At 43.4% G+C, this 26655-nt stretch overlaps 2 protein-coding genes across 6 annotated transcripts in view; one reads left to right on the forward strand and one right to left on the reverse strand.

Annotated features, from left to right (window-relative positions):
* Slc25a40 (solute carrier family 25 member 40) overlaps window positions 1–25756 on the reverse strand; it is a 65656-nt gene extending 39900 nt beyond the window's left edge. For all 4 annotated transcript variants that reach the window (XM_029558335.1, XM_017795466.2, XM_029558336.1 and 1 more), the window contains exons 1-2: window positions 25555–25756; window positions 2371–2437 (exon numbers count right to left, since the gene is read on the reverse strand). The gene's annotated coding sequence lies outside the window, so the exon portion shown is untranslated. The remainder of the gene's footprint in view (window positions 1–2370; window positions 2438–25554) is intronic.
* Window positions 25757–25864: 108 nt separating this feature from the next.
* Dbf4 (DBF4 zinc finger) overlaps window positions 25865–26655 on the forward strand; it is a 30170-nt gene continuing 29379 nt past the window's right edge. For both annotated transcript variants that reach the window (XM_017795442.2, XM_008822496.3), the window contains exon 1: window positions 25865–26203. In XM_017795442.2, the coding sequence (XP_017650931.1) occupies window positions 26158–26203 (46 nt within the window). In that variant the 5' untranslated portion in view covers window positions 25865–26157. The remainder of the gene's footprint in view (window positions 26204–26655) is intronic.

The following is a 26655-nucleotide window of genomic DNA, read 5'->3' on the forward strand; positions in this document are numbered from 1 at the left end:
ATGCCTTCAAAATTGCCTGTTAAAAATTAAACCACAGCCAGCTATGATGGTGTATATCTTTAATGTCAGTTCTTGGGAGGCAAAGGCAGGTAAATCTCTTTGAGCTTGAGGTCAACCTGGTTCACATAGCAAGTTACAAGCTAGTCAGGCCTACATAGTCCCTGTCTCAAAAACACAACAAAACGACAAAAAAATTAACCTACAAAACCAATAATCAAGAATGCTTGTTGGCCAGGCATGGTGGCGCACGCCTTTAATCCCAGCACTTGGGAGGCAGAGGCAGGCAGATCTTTGTGAGTTCGAGGCTAGCCTGGTCTACATAGTGAGTTCCAGGGCAGCTGGGGCTACAGGGAGCCCTGTCTCAAAAAAAAAAAAAAAAAAAAAAAAAGACTGCTTGTCTAACATGCTCAAGTCTTGGATTTGATTTCCAACACTGCAAAAACAAAAGAAAACAAACCAAAACAGAACAATGTATATCAAAGCACATGTTTTTGACCACTGTCAAAAGTAAATACATAAATTACAAGAGTAGCATTACATTTCTAAGACAGCTAAAAGACAGTTAAAGAAACATCCACTGACCAAGTCAAGTGACAGAATAAAAGCAGCTAACTGATTTGAATTTACAGAATCCGTACATTTAGACAATTGTTACTGAGATTCCCTCTCTAATCTAGCACAATCATCCAATATAGCACACCTCTTATTGCATACCAAAAGTTGTTGCATACATTAAAAAAATGGCCTTAATAAACATTTTCTTGGAAAGTTTAATGAGACAAGCAATATACATTATTTTTTAGAAGTCAAATACAAAAAGTATAAGAACCATTCATAAATCCTCTATCAAAAATAACTACTGGCAAGGATATCAGTTGTACAAGTGTCTTAGGTATATATACACATACATGCATATAAATACATATGTGCATTACTCAAAAACATAGATATTCGGATATTTTTGTACATGCTCCTTTTTTGAAAAAACAAAAAACAGGGTAATAACATTTATGCTTGATTTACTATTTATACCTTGCCTTGAATATATTACATTGTGCTAATAAATGTTTATCATTTTTAAAGTTTATACAGTGTATAATTATGTTTAAACAATCTCATCTCATACTTAGGTTGTTGTCAATTTCTCAATGGCAAAACATCCTGATACAATATCCTATTCATCTATCTTTTCTAGTCTTCCTTCATTTACCCTAGAAGGAATGTCAGATAGGCTATATTATTTAAAAACTTAAGGTGAAGCTGGGTGTGGTGGTGAATACCCATAATTGCACCTCTCAGGAAGCTGAGACAGGAGGATTAAGGATTAAGACCAGTCTGGGCTATATGCATCAAGAACACATTTTTGTTGGGTCTGAGGTTCGGGAATGATTGGAGACCACCCACCAAAATTCAAAATTTAGAACATTTTATTGAAAAGCACTGCAATTCTTGAACAACCAGTCCAGCACAGACTCCAGGAAAGAAAGAATGTAGTCTGGCCCCAACCAACAATGAGCGGGGGTTTTTATTGGGTACTCTTGAAAAAGTCTGCACAAACTGGGCAAACTTTGAATTGCTTGGACAACTCTGAATTCATTGGTTACAGTCATGGTCAGCCGCCTGGAATGTCTCAATTTTTCCTTTTATGGTAGGGTGCCCCTATCGGCTTCTGGATGCCCTTTTATGGTCAGGAATTTTGGTTAGTTTCTGTTAGACTCAGATAAGTAAGACATGTCCAAGCTTGCCTAGTCTTACCCCACAGTATGGGGCAAAGGAAACTTACAGTTTCTAGGAACAGAGATTTAAGACTGACAAGACGGAGGCTGCTAAAAACTGGAGCCAGTGTGACCTGGGTCCTTCAATTTTGATACAACCTTCTCTTTCAGAAAGACTAATATATACCTCCACTAGCAATGTATCAGTTCTAATTATTCCACATGTTCACAAACCATCTCTCTCAATGAATAACATTGATTTTCTTGGAGCCATTCAAAATTAGATGGTTTACATTCTTTTGCCCTTAATGCACCCTTCAGTGCAGCTCATAGAACCACAATATAATTAGCAAATTCAAGAAACTTAATTTTTTAAATTATATTTATTTTATTTTATGTGTATGAGTGTGTTGTCTGCATGTAAGTGTACCTGTGCCATGTAATGCCTGCAGAGGTTAGAACAGAACATCAGATCTCCTGGAACTGGAGTTAGACAGTTGTTAGCTGCCATGTATGTGCTGGGAATTGAACCTAGATCCTCTGCAAGAGCAGCCAGTGTTCTTAACTGCTGAGCTATCTCTCTAGCCCCCAAAACTTAATTTTGGCACAACACAGTTCAAATTCCAGTTTTGACCATTACTTCAATGATGTTTACCTGGTTTAAATCTCTTCCTCAACTCTGTTTCAATGTTTTACGGATTGTAATATCAGTAGCTGAAAACCTGAAATGAAATAAAGAAATTACCTTACCTTCTCACATACAAAAGAGATAAATATAAAACAATGTATAAAACTTTAATAAAAAATACCCTTTATTAATATTTCCTATAACGTGCTCCTTGAAATTTTGGTTTTTATTTTTTTTTTGAGGCAGAGTCTCACTGTGCAGCTTGGGCTGGCCTCAAATTCATGGTTTGCCTGTCTCAGTCCCGCAAGTACTGGGATTATAGGCCTGTGCCCCCATACTCAGCAATATTAACTGCTCTGAGCAACGCAAGGAGCACTCCACAAATGCAAGCATTAAAATGATGAAAACATTTTCACAAAAGCTTTGTTACTCGTTAATAAACACATCAAACAACAAACAGATCTAAAGCCAGAACACCAAGTGATCAACTTTTAAAAAATCATTTATAGTGTAAGAATTAGATCACTACTATCTATGAAGTAGTTTTGAAGGGGAGGGGGTCCTTCACCAAGCTTCAGATCTTTCAATTCACGGAAAATTCAAAGACCAGAGTAACAAGATAGCAAATGTCACACTAGAGCAGGAGTTCTAATATTCTGTCTACACAATTATGAGTCTTGAATTCAAGTCAAAGTAAGGTAGGAAAAAAGGATTTAGATTAAGAAATACTAAAAGGATCAATATGGAGTTGGGCGTGGTGGTACATGCCTGTAGTCCCAGCACTCAGGAGGCAGAAGCAGGCGGATCTCTGTGAGTTCAAGGCCAGCCTGGTCTACATAGTGAGTTCTAGGACAGCTGGGGCTACAGAGAGACGCTGCTTCAAAAAGACAAAAAAAAATCAATATGGAAAAATATCAAATACATTTTAAAAATCAAGTTTGAGGCTAACCTGAAATCTAAACATGTGCTAGTATTATAAAATACTAATTTGTTAGTATATATACATTGCTGAATTTTGTGGAGATAATGGTACTAAAGCTATAGACGTGTTCTTATTTAATTAATTAATTTAGTCATTGAGAAAGGGCCCCCACTGGAGTTCATACATTCTGTCATTTGTATTAAGGCCTATTATATAAAGTTAGCAACCCAAGATGTGCCTCAGTGCAAGTTCATCCACCAGGGTTTATTCAGTCTATCCAGAGTCTCTCTGTTCAAGAAGATCAGTTCTTCCTCACCCAGCAGTTATCAGCTGCCAATAATTCTTTGACTAAGATTGGGGCTTGCCATTCATTTCCACAGTTCTGTGCTAGGTTTTTGTCTGTCTAAGTTTGCATGGGTCTTGTGCATGTTGACACCATTACTGTTGGTTTGTATAAGGAGGGTCCCAGGCACCTGTAGGACTATTTCTGTATGGTCATGCATGTCCTCTCTGGCTCTTACAATCTTTCCACCCCCTCTTCCACAATAGCCCCTGAGCCCTTGGTGGGTGGACCTCAATATAGGAGTCCTGTCCAAGGACCCACATTCTGCTGGCTCTTATCCTCTGTGTTTTGGCCATTTGTGGCCTTTTGTGTTCCTGGCCCTCTGTTATATGAGGGAGCTTCATTGATGAGAATTGAAAGATGCAATAGTGTTCTCTTCACCCTCATACTATAGCCAAATACCTGAGATGAATAACTTATAAGTAGGAAGCATTTATTTTGGCTCAGAGATTTCAGACCATGGTTACTTGGCCTTGTTATTTTGGACCTGTAGTTGCGCAATGCAGGAATGACTTTTATAATAATGTGGTCGTCAAGTGGCTGCTCTCCTCCGGCTACGGACACTCTCCTGCTCTCTTAGTTCCCCTGATCAGTCATCCGGTCCGGATTCCAGGGCTGATGAGGAGACTGTGTCAGCGGAGCCACATTCAGACACAGGAGACCAGGTTCAGTGATGCAGATCTGGTTTATTGCAGGAAGGCACAAGCTTATAGTGGTCCAATCACAGCACAGCAAGTAGTTTAAAGGTGGGGTATCCAAGGGTGGTGCACAGTACAGTAAGTAGTTTAAAGGTGTGGTATCCAAGGGTGGTGATTAGGGAGTGGCGAGCTCTAGGCATTAATCTCATGATCTGCCAATGGGAGCAAAATGTCACAAGGCATTCCTTGTGGCTCCAGCAGTTGGGCCTTGCCTCAGGCCTGCTGTATGGCTGTCAATAAGACTTTCACCCTAGGCTCAAGTCTGTCTCCCACATGGACTAATGACTCTTAATTAACCCCAGCAAAACCATGTGCTCTTGAGAGACTTGTGACTTGGGCACTTGATGTTTCCTTGACAACCTCAATTTGGTACTCCAGACAATGAATGAATGTGAATGACTAAATAAATGAATGTGGATATGCTTGAGAATTAACATACGGAAGTGCTGAAAGCAAGCAAACCCATCTCCACTGCACACAATGAAGATTGGAAAGAATGATTAACCTTGGGTAGATGAGCTAGTCTAGAACTAGGGATGAAGAGGCAAGATGGTCTGTTAAGACTAGGGTGGAGCCAAGCTTGTACATCCTCAACTGAGGCCAGAGAAACCATTTTGAATAAAATTATGGGTGGGACCAGACTCAAGGAGAGTTCCAAACAGTTTCAGAGAAACAGAGTTCCATCAGCACACTTCCAGGAGATAGACAGTTCTAAGAGGTATCTAGGAGAATTAGTGTCCTAATTCCTAGTTCAGCCCACTCTTAAAAACCAAATTTAAGAATCAGGCTTTTTTGTTCGGGTAACTGTAATGTTGGCGTAGTAATGCTGCAGCACAGTACATTATGGATGGAGCAGGCAAAGGAAGTCTGTTCATCTTATAACAGCTGGAATGAAAAAGGAGAACAGAAAGGAGATGGAATATGAATGTCCCTTCCAAGGCCATGCTCCCAATGACCTGCTCCCCTCTACTGGGCATCACCTCAAGATCCCAACAGTGCCACAGACTGGTGACTAAGGCTTTCAAAAGGGACATTTTGGTGGGAACATTCAAAATTAAAGCATAGAAACATCTTCCTCAATAGCCCTGTTGCTGCAAAAGTAATGGCCTTCCTAAAACTCCAATTGTAATTTTGATTCATATTTCTCTGATTAGTGATGTTGAACACTGAACACAAATCTTTCTGTATACCTCTTGAACATTTCCAAGTTTTCTTTTAAGAACTGTCTATTTATCCTCCATAATTAACCTTTCCCCCTTTATATCACTACATTCTATCTCATGATGCCTCCCTCCATGGCCATGTACTAGTTTCCTGTCCTCCACAGATTTTTCAACTGAAACAAGAGCATCTATGGAGATTGGGCGGGCAGGGCAGAGGAGGGAGTACAGGAAGGGATAACTAAAATTAAAGGTCTTTAGAAAAGTCTATATGGGAGAGGGGAGTCAGTTACCCCTCCCACCCAATCAGTAGACCTTAGCTGCATGTGGGGGAGGGGCTAAGGATATATAAACTGGGAAGCCATGAGGCACCTCTCTAGCCATTTTGTGCGGCTGTCAGGAAGTCACAGGATTTATATTTGAGTGTGGACTTTCCAGCGCAGCCGTGAATGGGGGGGGTACACCCATCATCTGTAAATAAACCCCCCACCCTATGCTTTGTTAGCAAGCCCAATAAACTAGTTAGAATTTTCAAAAATAAAAAAGAAAGAAACGTTAACCCCATGTTGACAAATCCTTTGATCTTTGATTTGGGGTTTTGGTTTTTTTTTGGTCTTTTTGAGACAGGGTCTCCTGGTAGCCCCAGCTGGCCTGGAACTCATTATGTAGACCCTGCTGGTCTTGAACTCACAGAGATCTGCCTGGCTCTGCCTCTTAAGTGCTGGGATTGAAGACTTGTGCCACCACACCTGGTTTTGGTCTTTGATTTCTTATCCCTACGTTTCCCACCCTTAAACTTCATTGTATATATAGTTTCATGTAACCTCCTTCAAGTTATTTCTGAAAAAAATGTGTTAAAAATTGTCTCTCTTTGGAATAATAAAAATATTCTAAAAAAAAAATATCCCCAGAAAATTTTAAAAAATCTATAAAGGGGCTGAAGAGATGTTAAGAGCACTGGCTGCTCTTGCAGAGGACCCAGATTAGGTTCCCAGCATCCACATGGTAACTAACTACCACCTGCAATTCCAGTTCATCAGTTATTTGATGCCCTCTTCTGACCTCCATGGGCATTGCACAACACAGATGCACTTACATACATATAGGCAAATTACTCATAAAAATAAACCATATTTTTTGATCTTTAAAAAAAAAGGCTATATGGAAACCTATCACTATAGAAACTTCTTAAAATATATATAATAAAGAGATTAAAAGGAGTTACCCTGTAACAGAGGGAAATTGCCCCTACTAAGCAACATAGGCTAGCAAAAAAAGCTCAATGCCAGGAATGGACTTCTTTCAAAGATGCTGACCAGGAAGGTCCATACACCCTCAATACTGGCCATTGCCTCTGTTCCTGATTACCCACTAGACACTAGAACTTTACAGTAAGACTGTGTACATACTACATATATAAGTTGTAGAACAAGGAAGAAGAAATCAAGCTGGCATTGACTTTCAAGGCTTCATTTCTACTGGCTAGCTTTCATAGTGCTGGAAACTGTTATGCATGCTAATGAAGGAGAAAAGTACTCATCAACCTTGCTCAGCTGTGAATCCTGTAGCTATAATAACTACTGGCCTGGCAAGACAGGCCCACTGGTGCAATGATGCACAAAAGTTATGGGAGTAACCAACCACTTTCTGATTGGATTCAAAGTCTGCTTCACCAGATGGAGCCCATACCTAACACTAGTATCAGGCCCAGGAACCTGTGGCTAGACAGATCACAGACCGCAGGGGAAAGTCTATTATTATTCTGCAAAATAGACCTAGTATTAAATTGACTCCTAATGACTTATTGTTATGCCCACAGATTAATCCATCTCTCAATTCTAACCAGAGAAGCTTCTTCAAGCAGCAGATAGTGATTTACCCAGCGATCCACAACTGGCCAATGTACAGAGACTAAGAGGCTGTAGAGTGTTTATCCACAAATAGAACACCTATATCAAACCTCTGCCATCCAAGTCTCAGAGATCATGTGAGAGAGGAGCATAAGATTGTAAGAGCCAGAAGTCATAGATGACCACAGGGAATCAAGTTTTCCAGACAGCTGGTCAGTTAATCATATGAACTCACAGCAATGAAGACAGCATGCACAAGACCTATGTAAGCTCAAGCCAGAGAAAAAATCCCTGCACAGAGTAAGTAGGTACAAGGCCTCAACCCTAGCTGAGGAACTATTGGCAACCAATAGCTGCTGGGAGAGGGACAGTCAGTTTTCTTTAAGGGTGTGATGCAGATAGGTTAACCAGGATCCTGTGGATGGGCACACATCAAAGGACATTTGGAGACACACATTTGACTTGGTAAACATATATTTAACAGAGTACATGAAACTAAGCGGGAAGTATTAAAGAGGAGATGTACATAGGGGAGAGGGTCTAAATATGATCAAAACATGCTGTATAAAGTGCAAAATTTTTCCAATAAAAATGAATTTAAAAAAGAAAATTTCTATTCAAGTCCTCTGCCTACTTTTTAGTGAGGTTATATACTTTCTTGCTATTGAGTTCCTTATTTACATTTGGGTATAACTTATCAGGTGTACAGTTTTCAAATATGTTCCTATTTCCTAAGCTCTATAGTTTTATCTGGCAGTAGCTTTTTAGGTTGCTACAATAAACTTTAAAAAAATTATCTGTGCTTTTTGGTGTCATACACATGACATTGTAAAGATCAATGTGAAAATCTTCTACAATATTTTCTTGTAATGTTTTATAGTTTCAAGTCTTATGTTTACAGATTTAATCCACTTAAAGTTGATTTCCTCCCCTAAAAGTTTTAAAGGTTTGCTATGGACAAATATTGGAAAATTTTAAATCTTTAAAACATATTCTTATTTATTCTTTCACAATTTCATACATTCATATCCACTTCACACTCCAATTATTTAGTATTCTTTGACAATTTCGTATATACAATATATCTTAATCATATCAGTCTCCTACTCCCCCAGATCATACTAACACATGCCCCTCCCATCTTCATGCCCGCTTTAAAAAAAAAAAAAACATTATATGTGTATGTGTGTGTGTGTGTTTATGTATATATATCCTACTGAGTTCAAATTAGTGCTTCCTGCATGAGCATGGGCACCCTACCAGAGGTCACATTCCTTAAGAATGATTCCCCTTCCATCAACAGCCATCAACTGCTGCTCCTCAGCTAGGGGTAGAGTGTTCTAAGTCCCTCTCCCATCCATGCTGAATTATTGGCTAAATTGATCTTATGCAGGTAACTGTAGCTGATGTAAGTTCATGAGTGTTAAGGGTCATCTCATGTCCAGAAGTCAGCATTTCAGCACTCCTTCCCATCCTCCATCCTTCACTCTTACATTCTTTCTATTCTCTTTTGTGATGTTCCCTGAGCTTTTTTGGGGGGGAGGGGTTGATATAGTTATCCCATTTAGGGCTGAGCATTCAATAGTCACTTATTCTTAGCTCTCTGCCCAGTTATGAATCTCTACATTGATGACTGTCCATGAAAAGAATGCTTTCCTGACCAAGGTTAATAGCATTAATGTATGGGTATACAATATTTAGAAGGCAGTTTGGCAATATGTCCATTTAGCAGAACAACAGTAGTTTCTCCTTCTAAGGCCCACGTCCTTCCCAACCACAGGCTCTTGACCAGTTTTACAGTACCAAAGTCTATTTTGTGTATCAGTATACATGTTTGCACATGTGTGGAGGTCCAAGATTGATGTCAGGTGTCTTCCTTGATTGCTCTCTACTTTTCTACCTTATATACTAAGGTAGGGTATCTCACTTGAACCTAGGGCTCAATGATTTAGCTAGTGTAGTTAGCTATCTTGCCCTAGGGATCCTGCCTCCATGCCCCCATGTGCTGAGATTATAGGTAGCCCGCCACACCAACGTGGCATTTACCTGGGTGTGGGAGACCTGAATTTTGGTCTTCACTCTTGCTTGTTAAATGCTTTACCTGCTGAACCACCTCCCCAGCCCAAGTCTTTAATTTATGCAGAATTTCCTTGCTGTAGATGTACATACATTTTAATTATTTATCTATTTACTTATTTGAGAAAAGATCTCATGTAGTCCAGGTTGGTCATGAACTTGCTATATAGCTGAGTGACCTTGAACTCTTTTAAATTTATTTTATGTGAATGATTGTTTTTTTTGCATGTAGCTAAGTACATCACACGTATACAATGCCAGTAGTGGCCCTAAGTATTCATCAGATACCCTGGAACTGGAATTACAGATGGTTGTTAGCCACCATGTGGTTGCTGAGAACTGAATCTGGGTCCTCAGCTAAAGCAGTAAGTGTGCTTAACCACTGAGCTATTTCTTCATCCTGACCTTGACTTCTTGGCCTTCCCTTTAAGTACTGTCCAACTTAAATATATATATATATATATATTCTATTTTATGTGTACAGGTGTTTTGCCTTTATGTATATAAGGGCACCCGTGTCGTATAACGCCCACAGAGGTCAGAAGAGAGCCCCTGGAACTGGAGCTACAGACAGTTGTTAGCTGCCATGTGGATGCTGGGAATCAAACCCAGATCCTTTGCAAGAATAGGCATCTCCAGCACCGCACTTTTTATTTTTTTTTAACACATAATTATACATTTTCTGAGTTCAGCGTGATCTTAGATAATCAGCATTGGGTGGTTAAAGCAGAAAGACAGTGAGCTTGAGGTCAGCCTGTGCTACTTAGTGAGCTCAAGGTGAGCCTGGTCTACAAAGCAAAATTGGTCTGCACCTCTTCATCTCATTCTACTCACCCCCAAGCACAAGAGTATCAACTGTTTACATTTGGAACATCCAAAATCCTGTTAGCTCTGCTGAGCTATACAATTAACTATTTTTTAAATATTTTATTATTTTTATTTTATGTGTATGAGTGTACTGCCTGCATGTAGGTAAGTGCACCCATGTTGTGCAATGCCTGCGGAGGACAGAAGAGGCCATTGGATCCCCTGGAACTGGAGTTACGGACAGTTGTTAGCTACCATGTGGATGCTAGGATTCAAACTTGGGTCTTCTGCAAGAACAAGTGTTCTTAACAGCTGAGCCATCTCTCCAGCCCCACAATGTACTATTTTTAACCACAGTTTGTTAACCTTTTGTGGTTTAGAAAATACTCCTCCTACCCAAATCGATTTCTCTACTCATCAATTTCCTCACCCATCCCAGCCCTTGGTAATCACCATAGTAGTCATGATTCCAATGACATAAAGTTTTTTACCTTTCACTTGCAAGTGAGCGCATGCAGTGTTTGTCTTTGCCCTCCAGATCCATTTGCGTTGCTACAAATACCAATTGCTAATGGTTGAATAGTATTTGTGTATGTGTACCACATTTTCTTTACCCATTCTTCCATCAATTAGCAACTATGTTGATTCCATATCTAACTTGTGACTAGTGCTGCAATAAACATGGGAGTACAATATTTCATTGACATACTGATTTTCTTTGTTCTTAAATCAGTGGGGGAATTGCTGGGTTACATGGCAGTTCTAATCTACTATATAGGTAACTCATAATGTTTTCTATAAATGACCATACTAATTTATTCCATTAATGGTGTCTAAGATTGCCTTTCTCCATATCTTTACCAGCATTTGTTATAGTTTATATGTGTGACAAGTCATTCTAATTGGACAGAGATAATTATCTCATGAGCTACTTTTTGTTCAAGATTGACTATTTGAGATTTTCTGTGGTTCTATATGAATACTAGGAGTGCTTTTCTATCTGTCAAGGCTATCATTTGGGCTGTGAGTAGTGGCACATGCCTTTAATCCAAGCACTCTGGAGGCAGAGGCAGGAGGGTAGTTCACTATGTAGTCTGGTCTGTAGTGAGTTCCAGGGCAGCTGGGTTACAAGGAGATCCTGTCTCAAAAAAAAAAAAAAAAAAAAAAAAAAAAAAAGTTATTGGGGCCTAGAGAGATGGCTCAGCAGTTAAGAACACTGGCAGTTCTTGCAGAAGACCCAAGTTTGAATCCTAGCACCCACATGGCAGCTAAGATCTGGAGGACAAAAAGACAAACGCTGCATGCTCTCACTTGCCAGTGAAAGGCAAAAAACTATCTCATTGGAATCATGACTACTATGGTGGGTACCAAGGGCTGGGATGGGTGGGGAAGTAGGATAGAGGAAATTGATGAGTAGAGAAATCCATTTGGGTAGGAGGAATATTTTCTAGTTTTCTGAACCACAGAAGGTTAACAAACTGTGGTTAAAAATAGTTCATTGTGCTACAAACTGTGGTTAAAAATAGTTCATTGTGGGGCTGGAGAGATGGCTCACAACCACAGGGCAGCTAACAACTGTCTGTAACTCCAACTCCAGAGGATCCAGCAGCCTCTTCTGTCCTCTGCAGGCAACGCACAACAAGGGTGCACTTGCCTACATGCAGGCAATACACACATACACAGAAAATAAAAATTAGAATGTCATCTGAGGGTGGCTGCACTAAATCTGTACATCACTTTGGCTAGTCTCGCGATATTTTAGTAATACTAATACTTCCAAACCGTGAATATGGGGTATCATTTCTTTGTGTGTCTGTGTTCTCTTCAACTTCATCACTGCTTGATAGTTTTCATTTTTCTCACTTCCCTGGTTAAACTTAGTCCCATGTGTTTTAGTTTCTGTTGCAGGTACGATAAATAAGATTGCTTTTCTGGAGTCTTAAAAAAAAAATGTTTTTTTATTTGTGTGTCTATGTGTATCTGTGGGAATGTGTGTGGGTGCCTTTGGAGGTCTGAAGAGGACTTTGGATCCTCTGGAACTGGAGTTACAGGCAGTTGTAAATTGCCCAACACGAATGCTAGGAACCAAACTGGTCCTCTGCAAGAACCGCAAGTGCTATTAACTAATGAGACATCTCTCCAGCCCTTTGATATCTTTTCAGGGAGTTCATTATTGGGATACAGAAACACTACTGACTCTCTATGTGGATCTTATTATATTCTGCAACTTAATTTTACTGGATTTGCTCCATTTTATCCTTTTTCGTGTGTGGGGGGGTGTTATCGTTAAGTTTTTCTATGTGATACTGTGTTATTTGCAGTGATAGTCTGACTTTTCAATTTGGATGGCCTTTACTTTTTCCTCTTGTATGATAGTACCATGTTAAATTGGTGAGTTGGCATCCCTGTCTTGCTTCAAATCTTGTCAAGCACTTTCAATGTTTCCTCAAGCAGCACAATGTCAGCTGTAAATGGGGGCATATATGGTGTGTGGATCTATCTTTCTTCTATACTCATTACTAGATTTTAATCATGAAGGGATGTTGGAATTTATCAACTGTCTTTTTTTGCATCTAGTATCATAATAATGTTTTTGTTTATGATTATTAATTTCCATTGTGAATCATATTTGTATTCCTGAGACAAATCTCACATGATTCTAGGATATAATCTTTTTGATGTGTTTGTTGGATTCAGTGTGCTAATGTTTGTTGAGAATGCACATGTGTGTTATTCACAGATAACAGCTCACATAGAATGTTTTAATAGTATGAACACAAAGCTGGGCATGGTGGCACACATACCTTTAGTCCCAGCAGAGGCAGGAGGATCTCTGTGAATTCAGGACCAGCTTGGTCTATAGTTCCAGGCTAGTTGGGGCTACAGGGAGACCCTGTCTCAAAAACACCAAAAAATAAATAAATAGTATGTAAAGTAGACATTCAAATTCAATTATTTCTATGTGAAAATAAGAAACTATTTCCTCCAGTTCCAATAATTACATAATCCCTCCTTCCTTTTTTTTTTTAAACTGTCAAATCTCTCTTTTAACCTGTTTCATTCCTATGTAGAAGTTTCTAGGCTTCAGTCTCTTCTACTGTCAATTTATCTATCCTTGAATCATACTACATCCACAACTAATTTTTTGTTTAAATGTTCACAAGTGCTCAAAGATGAATTTGCTTTGAATTTCACAGACTTTGTCCCTTGATTTTTGAGCAAAGGCAGTTACTCAGAAAGACTAAGTACATTTTGCATTACATGATAGATATGAGTTTTTGGTGGGCTGGGGTAAAAGGTTATGATTTAAATAAGTATTTTCTAAAAAGCCACTGCTAAAATTTTGTTTTCAGTTGGGAGTGTTGTGCCCAGTGGACAGATCCCCAAGAATCACCAGAGTCCAGAGAGCACACAAGAACAAAGAGTCTTTATTTGGGCTTAAGCTCGGGCTCCCAGAGCAATCAGCAAGGAAGAATTATGGCATTCACCCACCAAGCTGAACTGAGAGCCCTGATTGCAGGGGAGGAAGCCTTTTATAGGTTTTAGACAAAGAGAGGAGGAAAATAATAGAGTCATATCTCAATTGGTCCAAGGAGCCCGCGCACGCCAACACACTTTTGAATTGATTGGTTACAAGGGATATAGTTCTGGAGGTTTCTCATTGGTGGGTGCTACCCTCAGGGCTGTGGAATGTGCTGTTATTTGTGGGGCCAGAAGCCTCTGTTCCTACTTTATAAGACTGCTATATGCCTGGGCTTGCTTGGTCTATAGCCTCCTGGGGTGGGGGTGGTAGGTGAGATTACAACATGCCTGGGCATGTTCAGGCTTGCCTGAAACAGCTAGTCAAAATGGGGTCAATACAGTTTATCCTTTCATTCAAGCAATTAAGCAGTTTACAGAAGCGAAAAAGAGCAGTTAGTCCTTAAGAGGGCAGGGGTCTCAGGATCCAGGACAGGGGGCCAGGGAGGAGGGTATCACATTTCCCCCTCTCCTTATAACTTAGAGAAGACCCAACCATGGGTCTAGGTTGGGGTCCCTAATAAGGGGTTCTAAGGGCTGATACTGGGACCTCAGGACCATGAGTTGTACTGTACTCACCTGTTCTCTAATAACGGCAATCAGCTGATTGATGATACATGGCCCAATAGTTAACATTAATAGGAGGAGGATTATGGGTCTGGCTAAGGCTGAGAGCAAGGTGGTGAGCCAGGGAGACCAATTAAACAGTTGTTCGTACCATCCAGGGTCCTTCTGTCTCTATCCTTGATACATTTCCTGAGCAGAGCCACAGAATCTCTAATCACACCAGAACGGTTAGCATAAAAGCAACATTCTTCTTTTAAGGCTGCCACAAGCCCCCTTGTTGCATAAGAAGGAGGTCAAGACCTCTTCTATTCTGTAAGGCGACCTCAGCTAATGAGTTCAGGGATTGTTCTAATTTAGTTACAGACTGTTCCAAACTCCTGAGGTCTGCATCAATCGCTACCTGGAGAGCTTTGTAGTTTTGGTCCTGTAAAATTAAGGCCGAAGTGCCCACTCCAGTCACTCCAGCTATACCTAGACCAAATAAGGAGGATAACAAAATGGCTGCTGCCCCTATGGCTCTCTTAGTTCTTAGGGCGGAAAGGGGTGCGTAGGCCAGTTCCATCTGGGTCTCCTCATAGTAAGTCATCTTGGGGAAGAGCTGTACCATGACACAGTAACCTTTCATGTTATTTAGGATGGTCCCGTGAATGCAGGGGGTCAAACCAGTAGAACAAGCCCACCATCCAGAAGTGGCAGAGTAATAAGTATCATTTGAAACAGAGACTACGTGGTTACATAGCCCTGGCGGGACCTGGGCACCAGAGGGCAGGGCACAGGTCCCTGCTCCAGTTACTTGCTGGAGAGAAAGTTTTCCTTGCTGTCCCCAGGTGCATTGGTTACTATTAACTCGGGAGTAATTACCTGTTACAGCTATGCCCACATAGAAGGGTGGCTGGGTGCTCAAACAGAGCCAGCACTCCACAGTTAGGTTCGGCTTGGAGGCATTGAGCACCTTGAAAGTGGAGGTGACCTGCGGCCAAATAGGGTGGTCTGAGGGTGAAGCTGTAGGTGTTCCCGCGGCTACTGCTGTTCTCCCAAAGACTGTTGTACTTTCCCTCAGAGGGGGGGCTTAGGACTGGAGTTGGGTTCTAGGGGCACTAAGACTGGATGGGGGCCAACACCTTGGGGTATCAGAGAGGTGGGGGTTTCCTTTCTGAGGATGATAGTGAAAAACGCCCCTGGGCTTGGGTTGAGAGCTCTCAATCCCCAGGTTTTTCCTACTTCCCAAGTGGTGTCTCTTTTTCCTACATCAGTAAACACCACCTTAACAGGGTTTCAGCCTGTTTTCGCAGGACATGTTCTAACCCTCCGCCCGTGGTAAATGGCATTGGAGGTGTTTTGTTATGGACAACCTTGATAAGATCATCTTTAACAGGGGCTGTCCAATAGATGTCTCCCATGCTCACAGTCCCAGGATTTACAAAAATAATCACTGGCTCCCCCACATCGTTTCCCCCAGTCTCTTCCTCTGCTCCCAGGACAGACATAGTAATAAGCATGATGTAGCCCCCAATGGCTCTGTCCAGAGAGCAAGTGGTGGAGGTTGAAGCCTAGCTCTGGGTACCAGGTGTTTAGTGGGGCAATTCTTGGATGTCTGGGCCAGGATGTCTCCAGTAGAGGTGTCCAGGAGCTGCCAGGTGAGATTATAAGGTTGATGAGGGTTAGCAGTTATATATACGTTCATTCCAAACAGCAGGGTAAACATCAAGAGCGGCACAGCCTTAGCTTGAGGGGATTGTCCGTGTCCTTGTGGACCTTCCATGTTGTAGGGTCCGGCGCAGAGGTTGGTGGAGGGCGACAACTGTCTGGGTAGGAACTTGCTAGTCAGACGTGGGTGTGATGAATCCAGGTGGCAAGTCTGTCTACCTTTACCGCAGTTGGGGTTGTCAGGAGCAGTACGTATGGTCCTTTCCAGCAAGGTTCCAAGGTCTTTTGGTGGTGTCTGTGAACGTAGACCCAATCGCCAGGTTGGTAGTTGTGTGGGGTAGGAGGGTGAGCAGTCTCATAGATAGCTTTCAGCCAGGGCCATATGTCCCTATGTGCCCGAGCCACCACTTCTAGGGAATCAAGCAACTGTTGGTTATCAAATTCAGCAATTAGTTCAGTTCTTAGACTGGGGAGGATAGGAGGGGGTCTTCTAAACACGATTTCATAGGGGGTTAATCCTAACAAGTAGGGTGAGTTTCATACCCTATACAGGGCAAAGGGAAGGAGAGCCACCCAGTCCCTGCCAGTCTCCATGGTTAATTTGGTAAGGGTCTCTTTTAGAGTCCTATTCATCCTCTCTACCTGTCCCGAGCTCTGGGGCATGTATGCACAATGTAATTTCCATTTCGCCCCCAATATCCTAGCTAATTCCTGGGTTTCCTGTGAAGCAAAGGAGCCCATTGTCAGAGCTCAGAAGGGCTGGGATGCCATATACCTGGGTAAAATGTCCTCCAGCAATTTCTTGGCCACCACCTGAGCAGTCTCATGCTTGGTGGGGAAGGCTTCAGTCTATCCTGAAAAGTGTCTACCAGAACTAGTAAATATTTGTAACCATGCTTGCCTGGCTTAATTTCTGTAAAGTCCATCTCCCAGTGGGCCCCAGGTCTAACTTCTGTAAAGTCCATCTCCTAGTGGGCCCCTGGTCTAGAGCCCGACATTCGAGCCTTTTGTTCCTTAGGATGGTTCTCAGCATTGGTCAGCTTGCAACTAAGACATGCAGAGGTGACTGCATCAACAAGTGGGTGGAGATTCAGGACTTTTAAATGAGCATTTCTTAAAAGAGCAGCTGTTTTCCTGGTGCCCAGATGAGTGGTTCAGTGGATACATGTATATGTGAGGAGGTCTTTGGCTAAGTCATTTGGAAGAATGATTTTACAGTCTCCTGCATGCCGCCAAGCATCGATCTTTTGGGTCATGGGGAGTCTGTGTATCAGCTTCATATCCTCTTGGGAGTAATGAGGCTGATCAGGTAGGATGGGGGGGCAGGGTCTGGCACTTGGATTGGCAAAATCTGGAAAGCCTCCAAAGCTACTTCTTTGGCAGCCCGGTCTGCTCTCTGATTTCCTCAAGCTATAGGCGTGTTGACTTTCTGGTGCCCGGGTCAGTGGGTAATAGCCAGTTTCTTAGGTAGCCATAGAGCCACCAACAGGTCCAGAATTTCATGTTTATTTTTAATGGTTTTTCCTTCCGCTGTGAGCAGCCCCCTTTCCTGGTAGATGGCTCCATTCACACGTGGAGCAAAGGCATATCAGCTGTCCGTGTACACATTCAGCCGCCTGTCCTTTCCAAGCCTAAAAGCCTCAGTCAGAGCTATCAGCTCGGCCTTCTGAGCCAAGGTCCCCGCAGGCAAAGCCTCTGCCCAAATTGTCTCAGTCTCAGTTACCACTGCCGCCCCTGCATACCTTGGCCCATCCTTCATGAAACTGCTACCGTCAGTGAACCAAGTAGCTTCTGCATCGGAGAGTGGCCGATCTGTCTGGTCGCTTCTGAGCCCATGTACCTGGCTCAGGATCCCTGCGCAATCATGCAGGGGCATGTCCAAGTTGGGGTTGGGTGGCAGGGTGGCTGGGTTAAGGGAGGTGCTTGGGAGGAACTGAATTCTTGGAAGGTTAAGAAGTGCTGATAATGGGTTATTCGGGCGTTGCTCAACCAGCGGTCCGGTGGCTGCTTGAGAACTCCTTCAATAGCATGAGGAGTGGTGTTGTGCAGTTCTTGCCCTAATGTCAATTTATCCGCATCCTTGGCTAGCAGGCAGTAGCAACTATAATCCTCAGACACGGCGGCCATCCTGCGGCTACTGGATCAAGTTTCTTAGACAAGTATGCCACTGGTCTATTCCAGGGTCCTAATGTTTGAGTCAGGACTCCTTTTGCTATTCCATCTATGTAGATGTGGAAAGGCTTGGTGACATCAGGAAGCCCCAAAGTCAGGGCTGTCAGGAGGGCTTACTTAATTTCATTAAAGGCCCTTTCTCTTTCCCCCATCCAAATGAAAATCTCATTCTCTTTTGTAGCCTCATAGAGAGGCTTAGCCAATTCAGCAAACCCTGGGATCCAGAGGTGGCAAAACCCTGCTGATCCCAGAAACTCCCTCTGGGAGTTGGGGCCTGGAATTTTCAGTGCCATTTCTTTCCTGGTATCTGTGAGCCATCTTTGTCCTTCCTTTAGAATGTACCCTAGATAAATCACTTCTTGACGACACATTTGTGCCTTCTTAGTGGACACCTGATGTCCTAGCCTGCCTAGAGTTGCCAACAAATCCCTAGTTCCTTGTTGACATAGTAGAGCATCAGCAGCAACTATCAGGATGACATCTACATACTGCAATAGGGTGAGCTGAGGGTGTTCCAGCCTGTACTCACCCAGATCTTCATGAAGTGCCTCATCAAAGAGAGTGGGCGAGTTCTTGAATCCCTGAGGCAGGTGAGTCCAGGTCAGCTGTCCGTTGAAACTGACCTCTGGATCTTGCCATTCAAAGGCAAAGAATGGCTGACTATCCTTGGCTAAGGGCAGGCTAAAGAAGACGTCTATTAAATCCAGTACAGTATACCAGCTCCTGGAGGGTGGCAGAGAGCTCAGGAGTGTATAGGGATTGGGCACCATGGGGTGAATATCCAGGACCCATTTATTTACTTCTCTCAGGTCTTGTACTGGCCGGTAATCATTTGAGTTTGGCTTCTTTACTGGGAGGACAGGTGTATTCCATGTGGACCGACAGGGCACTAGGATGCCCTGGTCTCTTAACCTCCGGATGTGTGGGGTAATCCCTGCTCTGGCCTCATGTGACATGGGGTACTGCTTCACCTGAGCAGGAAGTGCTCCCAGTTTCAGCTCTACCCAGATGGGTGGCCGGTGGACTGCCAGCCCCACCCCCCAAGTCTCGCCCCAGGCCAAGGGAAATTCCTGCAGCCAAACAGAAGTCTCCTACATTGGCTGTGGGCCAGGCCTTTCATGCAGTCAGTACTCATCTTCCAGTTGCAAGGTCAGTACCTGAATGGGGTGGCCCCCTTTATCTATTAAATGAACCCCATTAGGTGAAAAATGGATGTGGGCTCCAATTTTGGTAAGCAAGTCTCTACCTAAGAGTGGGCAGGGGCAATCTGGCATGACTAGGAAGGAGTGGGACACCCGGCCCATGCCTAGGTCCACTTTCCTTAAGGTGGTCCATGAATATTGGTTTATGCCAGTTGCTTCCTGTACCCAGGACTTTTTTTTGATAATTTTCCTTGGGTCTCTGTTAACACTGAATGTTGAGCACCTGTGTCTACATGGAAATTCATGGGTGTCCCCTCCACTCTGAGAGTTACCCTGGGCTCAGGGAAGGGATCCAAACCCCGTCCTCCCTATTCACTCCATCCCCCACGCTCCAGGACTTGTATTCCTTCGCAGACCTGCTCCTGTCTGGCCGGTCTTTCTGGACATTCCTTTCTCCAATGGCCCATTTTCTTACAATAGGCGCATTGGTTTCTCAGCAATTTTGGTTGCCCTTCTGGGCATTTCCTACCTTGTTCAGCAGATAGGAGTTGCAGCTGGCATTCTCTTTCACCCGGGGACCTGGTCGACGTGGCCAGGAGAATCTTGGCAAAGTCGTGGGTCTGCTTGGCGCTGGCAGCGGCGGCGACCCAGGCCTGTTTGTCCTCAGGACTCTCTTGGTGATTGTAAACTTTCTCAGCCACCGCCAGAAGTTCTGGCAAGGTTTTATCGGCCAGTCTGTCCAATTTCTGCAATTTGCACCTAATATCGGGTGCTGACTGGTTCACAAAGGCCAGGATCACTGCATTTTTATTTTCAGGAGCTTCTGGGTCCATGGGAGTATAGGTACAGAATGCCTCTAAAATCCTTTCTAGAAATGCGGCTGGCATTTCTACCTTCCCCTGCTGTACATCACTAATCTTGGCCAAATTAGTCGGGCGCCTTGTGGCCGCCCGGACAACCCCCATTAGAATCTGGCGGTAGACTTGGAGCCTCTCCTTACCTTCAGCCATACTGAAGTCCCAATTGGATCTAGCTAGGGGGAAAGCTTCATCAATCAGGGCCTGGTTGGTGGTAGGATTCCCATCCACCCCAGGGACCAATGTGCGGGCTTCAACTTGAATCTGGTCTCTCTCCTCAGTGGTGAACAGGACCTGCAAAAGCTGCTGAATATCATCCCACGTGGGTTGGTGGGTGAACAAGACAGATTCTAACAAATCAATTAAACCTTGGGGCTTTTCAGAAAATTTAGCTGTCTGTAACTTCCAATTGTAAAGGTTGCTAGTTGCAAATGGCCAATACTGCATCTGCTGGTCCCCTGATTCAGTGAGGGGCTCCATGGCCTGGAGAGAGAGGACAGTAGAGTCTGCCTCTAGCCATGGCTGCTCCCTCTGGACTCTCCTCTGTGTCTGGGGAGGGTGTCCTTCTGCCTCCTAGGGTGGGGCTGCCTCCGCCTCCCCTAGAATGTCCTGAGGTTCTGCTTGTGGAACAGGCTGATGGGGGGTGGCTCAAGCAGGAGTTCTTCCCCTGTGCCTCCTTACAAGACAAGGTGGGGGGGCAGAGGGTTTAGTTTCATTTCTCTGCCACTCATCCTCGTGTAGAGCGAGGACAGTCGGCTTTGAGCCAGTGGTGGGAGGAGGAAGGAACAGCTTTAACCATTTTGGAGGCTCCTCCACCATAACCTGCCAAGTCGTGATGTAAGGGACCTGATCAGGGTGGCCTGGATGGCCATAAATTATATAATTTACTCTGTAGATGGTAGGCAGGTCGAACGTCCCCTCTTTAGGCTAGCCAGCTCCAAAAGTTGGCCATTCATTCCTGCAAAACACAAAGAGCTTCCCTTTCTTTACTCCTAACCCCAGGCTATCAGCCTGGGCTTTGAAGTCCAAGAAATGATCCTGGAAAAGGCTGAGAGGGGTTACTTGGCTCTGTCCCATTTCTTCCAATACAGTAAGAGTCACAAACCAAACAGAAAGCACAAACGCACACAGGAATAACACACTGTTAATTGGTGCCTAAAACTGAAAGCAGGACGATGGCTTCTCGCCTCCTTGCGGGTGTGACCCACTCCATCCTTCCAAACTTACCAAGGGGATCCAATCCCCACCAGGTGGGTATGGGACATCTCCCAAGTCCCATGGCTTGGGGCCTTCCAGGGCGTCCGCCTAGACCTCCAACAGGCAATCTCAAACTGGGCTCAAAGACCAGAAGCACGTAAAGACAAAAGACACAAGGACAAGAGACACTCACTGATCGGATCAGGCAGACTCAGCGCTCTGGGGTCCCGTGGGGGGGCGGTTTCTTGGGGATCCCAGACAAGCCCCCAAATGTTGTGCTCAGTGGACAGATCCCCAATAATCACCACAGAGTCCAGAGAGAATGCAAGAACAAAGAGTCTTTATTTGGGCTTAAGCTTGGGCTCCAGGAGCAATCAGCAAGGAAGAATTATGGCATTCGTCCACCAAGTTGAACTGAGAGCCCCGATTGCAGGGGAGGAAGCCTTTTATAGGTTTTAGACAAAGAGGTATTACAGGAGGTATTGAATTCTTAATAAATGGAGCATAGTGGGAGGTCTTCTAGCCATTGATACCATTCTTCTGAAGGGGATAGTAAGGTCCTAGCCTTTTTTTCTTCCTGTTTCCCAGCCTAGACATGAGGCAAATGTTTTGCTAAGCACTGGTACCATGATATGCTGCCTAACAAGAAGCCCAAAGCAAAATGACCAATCAAAATTGTGAACTGGTATCTCCAAAACTGTTAACCAAAACACTTTCTATAAGCCAATTAACACAGGTATTCCTTACATTAATGGAGAGTTGTCTAACACAAGGTTCAAAGGTAGATCTGAGCAGGCAGAGGAATCAATAACCTGGAAGAAAGGGCCAACTGAAATTGCCCATTGACTGAGAACAGAGAAAAAACAGTAGAGAAAAATGAACACAGAAACTAAGAGACAGCTATAAAATCCAACCTTCCTCCATTGAAACTGTTGAAGGATTTCAAAATGCTAGTTTTCCTGGTTTCCCAGCCCACTCTTAACTGAGACATGGACTTCCTGACCAATTCTAACCTTTCACACTGAAAACTAAGAACATAACCTCAAAGAACTTTGGGTCCTCCAATGCACCAGGCTAAGGAGACTATAATATGCAAAAAGTAAAAATAAGAACAGAATACATTTCAGAAATAATGTATCAATAGTTGACAGAAGAATCAAACAGACAATTATTAGTAGAGGCTTCAAATGAACAATAAATAAAGATTGAATCTAATTCAGGTTTGTTATGACTAGGAAAAAAAACACCTTTTGGCAAGAAAGGTTTAAGTAGAAGAAAGAAAAAAAGCAAAGTTAACTGTATTAGAAGTATTTATTTGTCTAAACTCAAAAAATATATAGTAAATATTTAGTTATGCGACACAATCTGAAAAGGCAGATTAGGTCTCATTCAATAATCTCAAAAAGTGGTAAAGTAGGCTGAGCAGATAATAAATTATAGATGAGGAAATTTCAGAATAGAAAAGTTATTATTTGCCTATGAATGTAGATTAGTGGTAAAGTTCAAAGCTTCAATTCCAAGCACCATATAAACAAATTAGAATTTGTCCAAGGTCATAAAATTACTTGAAGGATAGGCCAGTACTATGTGAATTAATTTCTCTTGATTTATAGCCAGATGTTCACTTAGTTCCAGGGGTGTCCAAACTATTGATATCATGATATGATGTTATTATCTATAACTGTGTTGGAGTCCAAACTTTTGACATCATGACATGCTATTATCTATAACTGTACAAAGCTGTCTTAGAATGCATGTAGCCTATGGTCCACAAATCAGACATGCCTGATATCATAATCCTGCTTACTGTTCTTTAATTTTGCACAAGAGAATTCTTTAAGCTAGTTTCTTAACTGTCCCTACTGATTTCTTCTTGAATGTAAACCCTTCATCTGAAGGACTCTTTTCAAGCACATTTTCAAGATCTACTTTAGGCCAGGGGTATTGGTTCACGCCTGCAATTCCGGTAATCAGAGGATGATATAAGATCTCTGTTAAGTTCCAGGCTAGCCTGGGTTCCATAATGAGTTCTAGGCCTGGCTGAGCTATAAGCCAAGACTATCTCAAAAAGAGAATAAACAACAAAAGTAACAAGATGTGCTTTAACATAAATCACATTCTTTTACAAACAAATCTGAATACTGACATGTTAAGTAAGGTTTCTATTTTTACTGCCATAGATCAAATCCTTCTTCCTATGCTAATAAGATTTAAGTTCCAATAACATTTTTTAAGTTTTGGTCTTTTTGAGACAGGGTTTGCCTGTAGCCCCAGCTGGCCTGGAACTCACTATGTAGACCAGGCTGACCTTGAACTCACAGAGATCCACCAGCCTCTGCCTCCTGAGTTCTGGGATTAAAGGCATGCGCCACCATGCCCCACTTTCTAATAACATTTTTAAAAAAGTACTGTTGGTTGACAGATTAGAAAATTACTAACTACATGGCAAGTAGATTTTTTTGCTTATTCATAGCTCAGAATTATCAACTACATTGCAGTTATAGGCAAGCCTAACAGCACAGGGTGCAACTCTTTTACTGTCCTACCTCATTATAAGAAATGTAACTCATCTTTCATCACAACATAAAATGGACTTCCAGTTTCCATTTTTTAAGAGAAACATGCTTACATGCTTATATATTTCCCATATCCTGAAACCTTAAAAAAAAAACCAAACAACAACAACAAAAACCCAGTCCTTCTATCACTATTTTCTATACTGGCAATGTTTTTTCCCCCCCAAACTACACTCAACCTGTTTTTATCTAGCACTTACCTACTACACTGACTTATGAAGTCAATGACATCTCCCAAACCACAACCAAATGCCTACACTTTTCGTGTTTTAGCCCTTTTTTGAACTCTCTTGGGAATGAAGGGGTGGTATAAGATTCATGAGAATGACAACAATTAACTGAGCTCTTACTATGCCTGTACTAAGCTTTCAAAAACGTTGCATTCAATCACCATAACAGCTTAGAAATATTACCTACCCCCTTTTCACAGATTAAAACAGCTTCATAATTATCCAACTCTATGTAGTTTACTGAACCCAGATCCATCTCAATGCTGTAAGCAAACTCCAGGACTTTTTTTTTTTTAATGAAATGTCTTTTCAAAATATTTTATTTATTATTTTTATGTGTTATGCCTACAGAAGAGGCTGTCGGATCCCCTGGAACTGGAGTTACAGTCAGTACAGTTAGCTGCCATGTGGGTACTGGGATTCGAACCTGGCTCTTGTGCAAGAACAGTCAGTGTTCTTAACTGCTCAGCTATCCCTCCAGCCCCGCAAACTCCTGGACTTTTGATGGTAAGTTTTGTTCCCAGTTCCCTTCCAACTCAATGGCCTGTTCTCCATCTCTTTCACTCGTATTTTATCATCCTCTACCTGTCACTATGACTTTTATTTCACATGCTCTGCTGGGTAATTTCACACTCCCCCCAGTTTTAATTATATTTTATATTAGTGCTTCTCAAACATTTAAACTATTTCATAAACATGGAAATCTTGTGCTTTTTCTGTAGTTTATACTTTGAATTTGCCAGATAGAAGTTAGAATATTTAATATTTGCCCAAATTATACTTCGCCCTACTTCTCAAGATCTGTTAATCGCTTATACATAAATCCTATGACTGAAATCCATCAGTTCAATGTCTCTTAATGTGTATTTCCCCTTCCTGTCCCAGACATCTCTTGGGAATTACAAATAGCTCCAACTATCCAATAAACACAGATGGCTTCATGATTGTTGCACCAGACTCTTTGCCCTAACCCTGTTGAAAATATGAGTGCCTATTATGGGCAAAAGTTAATAAATGCAAACCAGCACAAAATATAATGTTTAAAAGCAGTACAAGCAGAAGCATACACGACCATTTTTGTGAGGCCTTTTTCTCATTTACAGAGCAAAATTAATCTTGACCACAATCTTACTATCATTCCTGTTTTACAGATGAAACACCCTGAAACTTCATTTTCCACTCTTACTGTAATAAAACTGTACACATACAAAAAGGTCAGGTCTGTAGAGAACAAAGGTAAAGGGGAGTAGGCGTGCGACAGCGTTCGGACAGCGCTGGGGCCGGCCAGCCATCAGACTCGGGTGGGCCCCGTCCACGCCACCCCCGGCGCAGGGACTCCCTCTGCGGCCTGTCTGGATGGGAGCAAGGGGTCGCCCGTAGGCCTTGCTCTGCGGCTCCGGGCGTGAGGAGGGGCCGCCGCTGAGTTGATGAGTGGAAAATCAGCGTACCTGGTGAGGAGGTGGCTGGAAGGCAGTGGTCCCAGCAAACTCAGAAGGTGATACTCAGCATACGGGAAGCCAGCCGGCCCGCCTCTGGGGCTAACTGCAGCCACTACCTTGGCCAGTTCGCAGCACGCGGAACTCTTCCGGGCAGCGCCGGAACCTGAAGAGGACGGCAGAAAGCTAGGGTCTAGGGCAGAAAGGCCCGGGATGAGAGGGGGCGGAGTCACGACCCGATGGGCAGGGCGCGGCGCGAGGAGGCGGGCACATGGAGCGAGGTGGAGGCAGCTGGCCACCGCGCGCGAGTGGGCGGGGCGCGGCGCGAGGCGCGAGGGGCGGGGCGCGCTATCGGCGCCCCGGTCGCGTGACTCGTTTTCAAATCTTCAACCGCCGCGGCCTTCTGGATCGTGCTGTGCTCCTTCCTGCTCCGCGCCCGGGAGCCGAAGCCGGCCTAGAAGCTCTGCCTGCCTGTGGCGCCTCCCTACCTCCAGGCCGTGGCGGGTGAAGGGGGGAAGCGGCCTCCCAGGCAACTGGACCGGTGAAGCCTCGTTCTCGTGCCCGTCGGGAGCGGTACCGCGTTCGGACCCAGTATGTAGGTGCCAGGCGGCTGCCATGAACCCCGAGGCCATGAGGATCCATAGCAAAGGACGTTTCCCGGGTACGCTGCCCCTCCCCCGCCGCAGCCCCTTTAATGGTTTCCTCCTCTCGTGGTTGCACCGAGGATCCTTTAGACTTCTCCCGCCCGCGGTTCTTCTCTATCCTCTGTGCCTGACGGAAGGCTTCTCTCGGTGTTTTGTTTCCGAGCCCCGACCGGGCGCTGGAACTCTCTGCTCTAACCGCGACCCCAAATTCCAGGTGTTGCCTGGGCTGGAAACGGAATGACCTCCCGCCGCCCTCCTGCCTTCAGGGATGCTGCGGCTCCGCCAGGCCTTGGAATTACCTCTTGGTGGAGGGTGGGCTTGGGGTGCTCATCCTAATAATAGAAGGAAGGTATGTTTATGTGAAACACACGGATTTCAACATTATAGACAAGGGAAAACAGAATCAAATTTCCATTTTCAATCACTTTATTTTATTAAAAAAGATGATCATAGGACGTTTTTCGTATAT

The sequence above is a fragment of the Nannospalax galili genome, unplaced genomic scaffold, assembly GCF_000622305.1.
Source record: "Nannospalax galili isolate Female #2095 unplaced genomic scaffold, S.galili_v1.0 scaffold85, whole genome shotgun sequence".
NCBI classification, from domain to species: Eukaryota; Metazoa; Chordata; class Mammalia; order Rodentia; family Spalacidae; genus Nannospalax; species Nannospalax galili.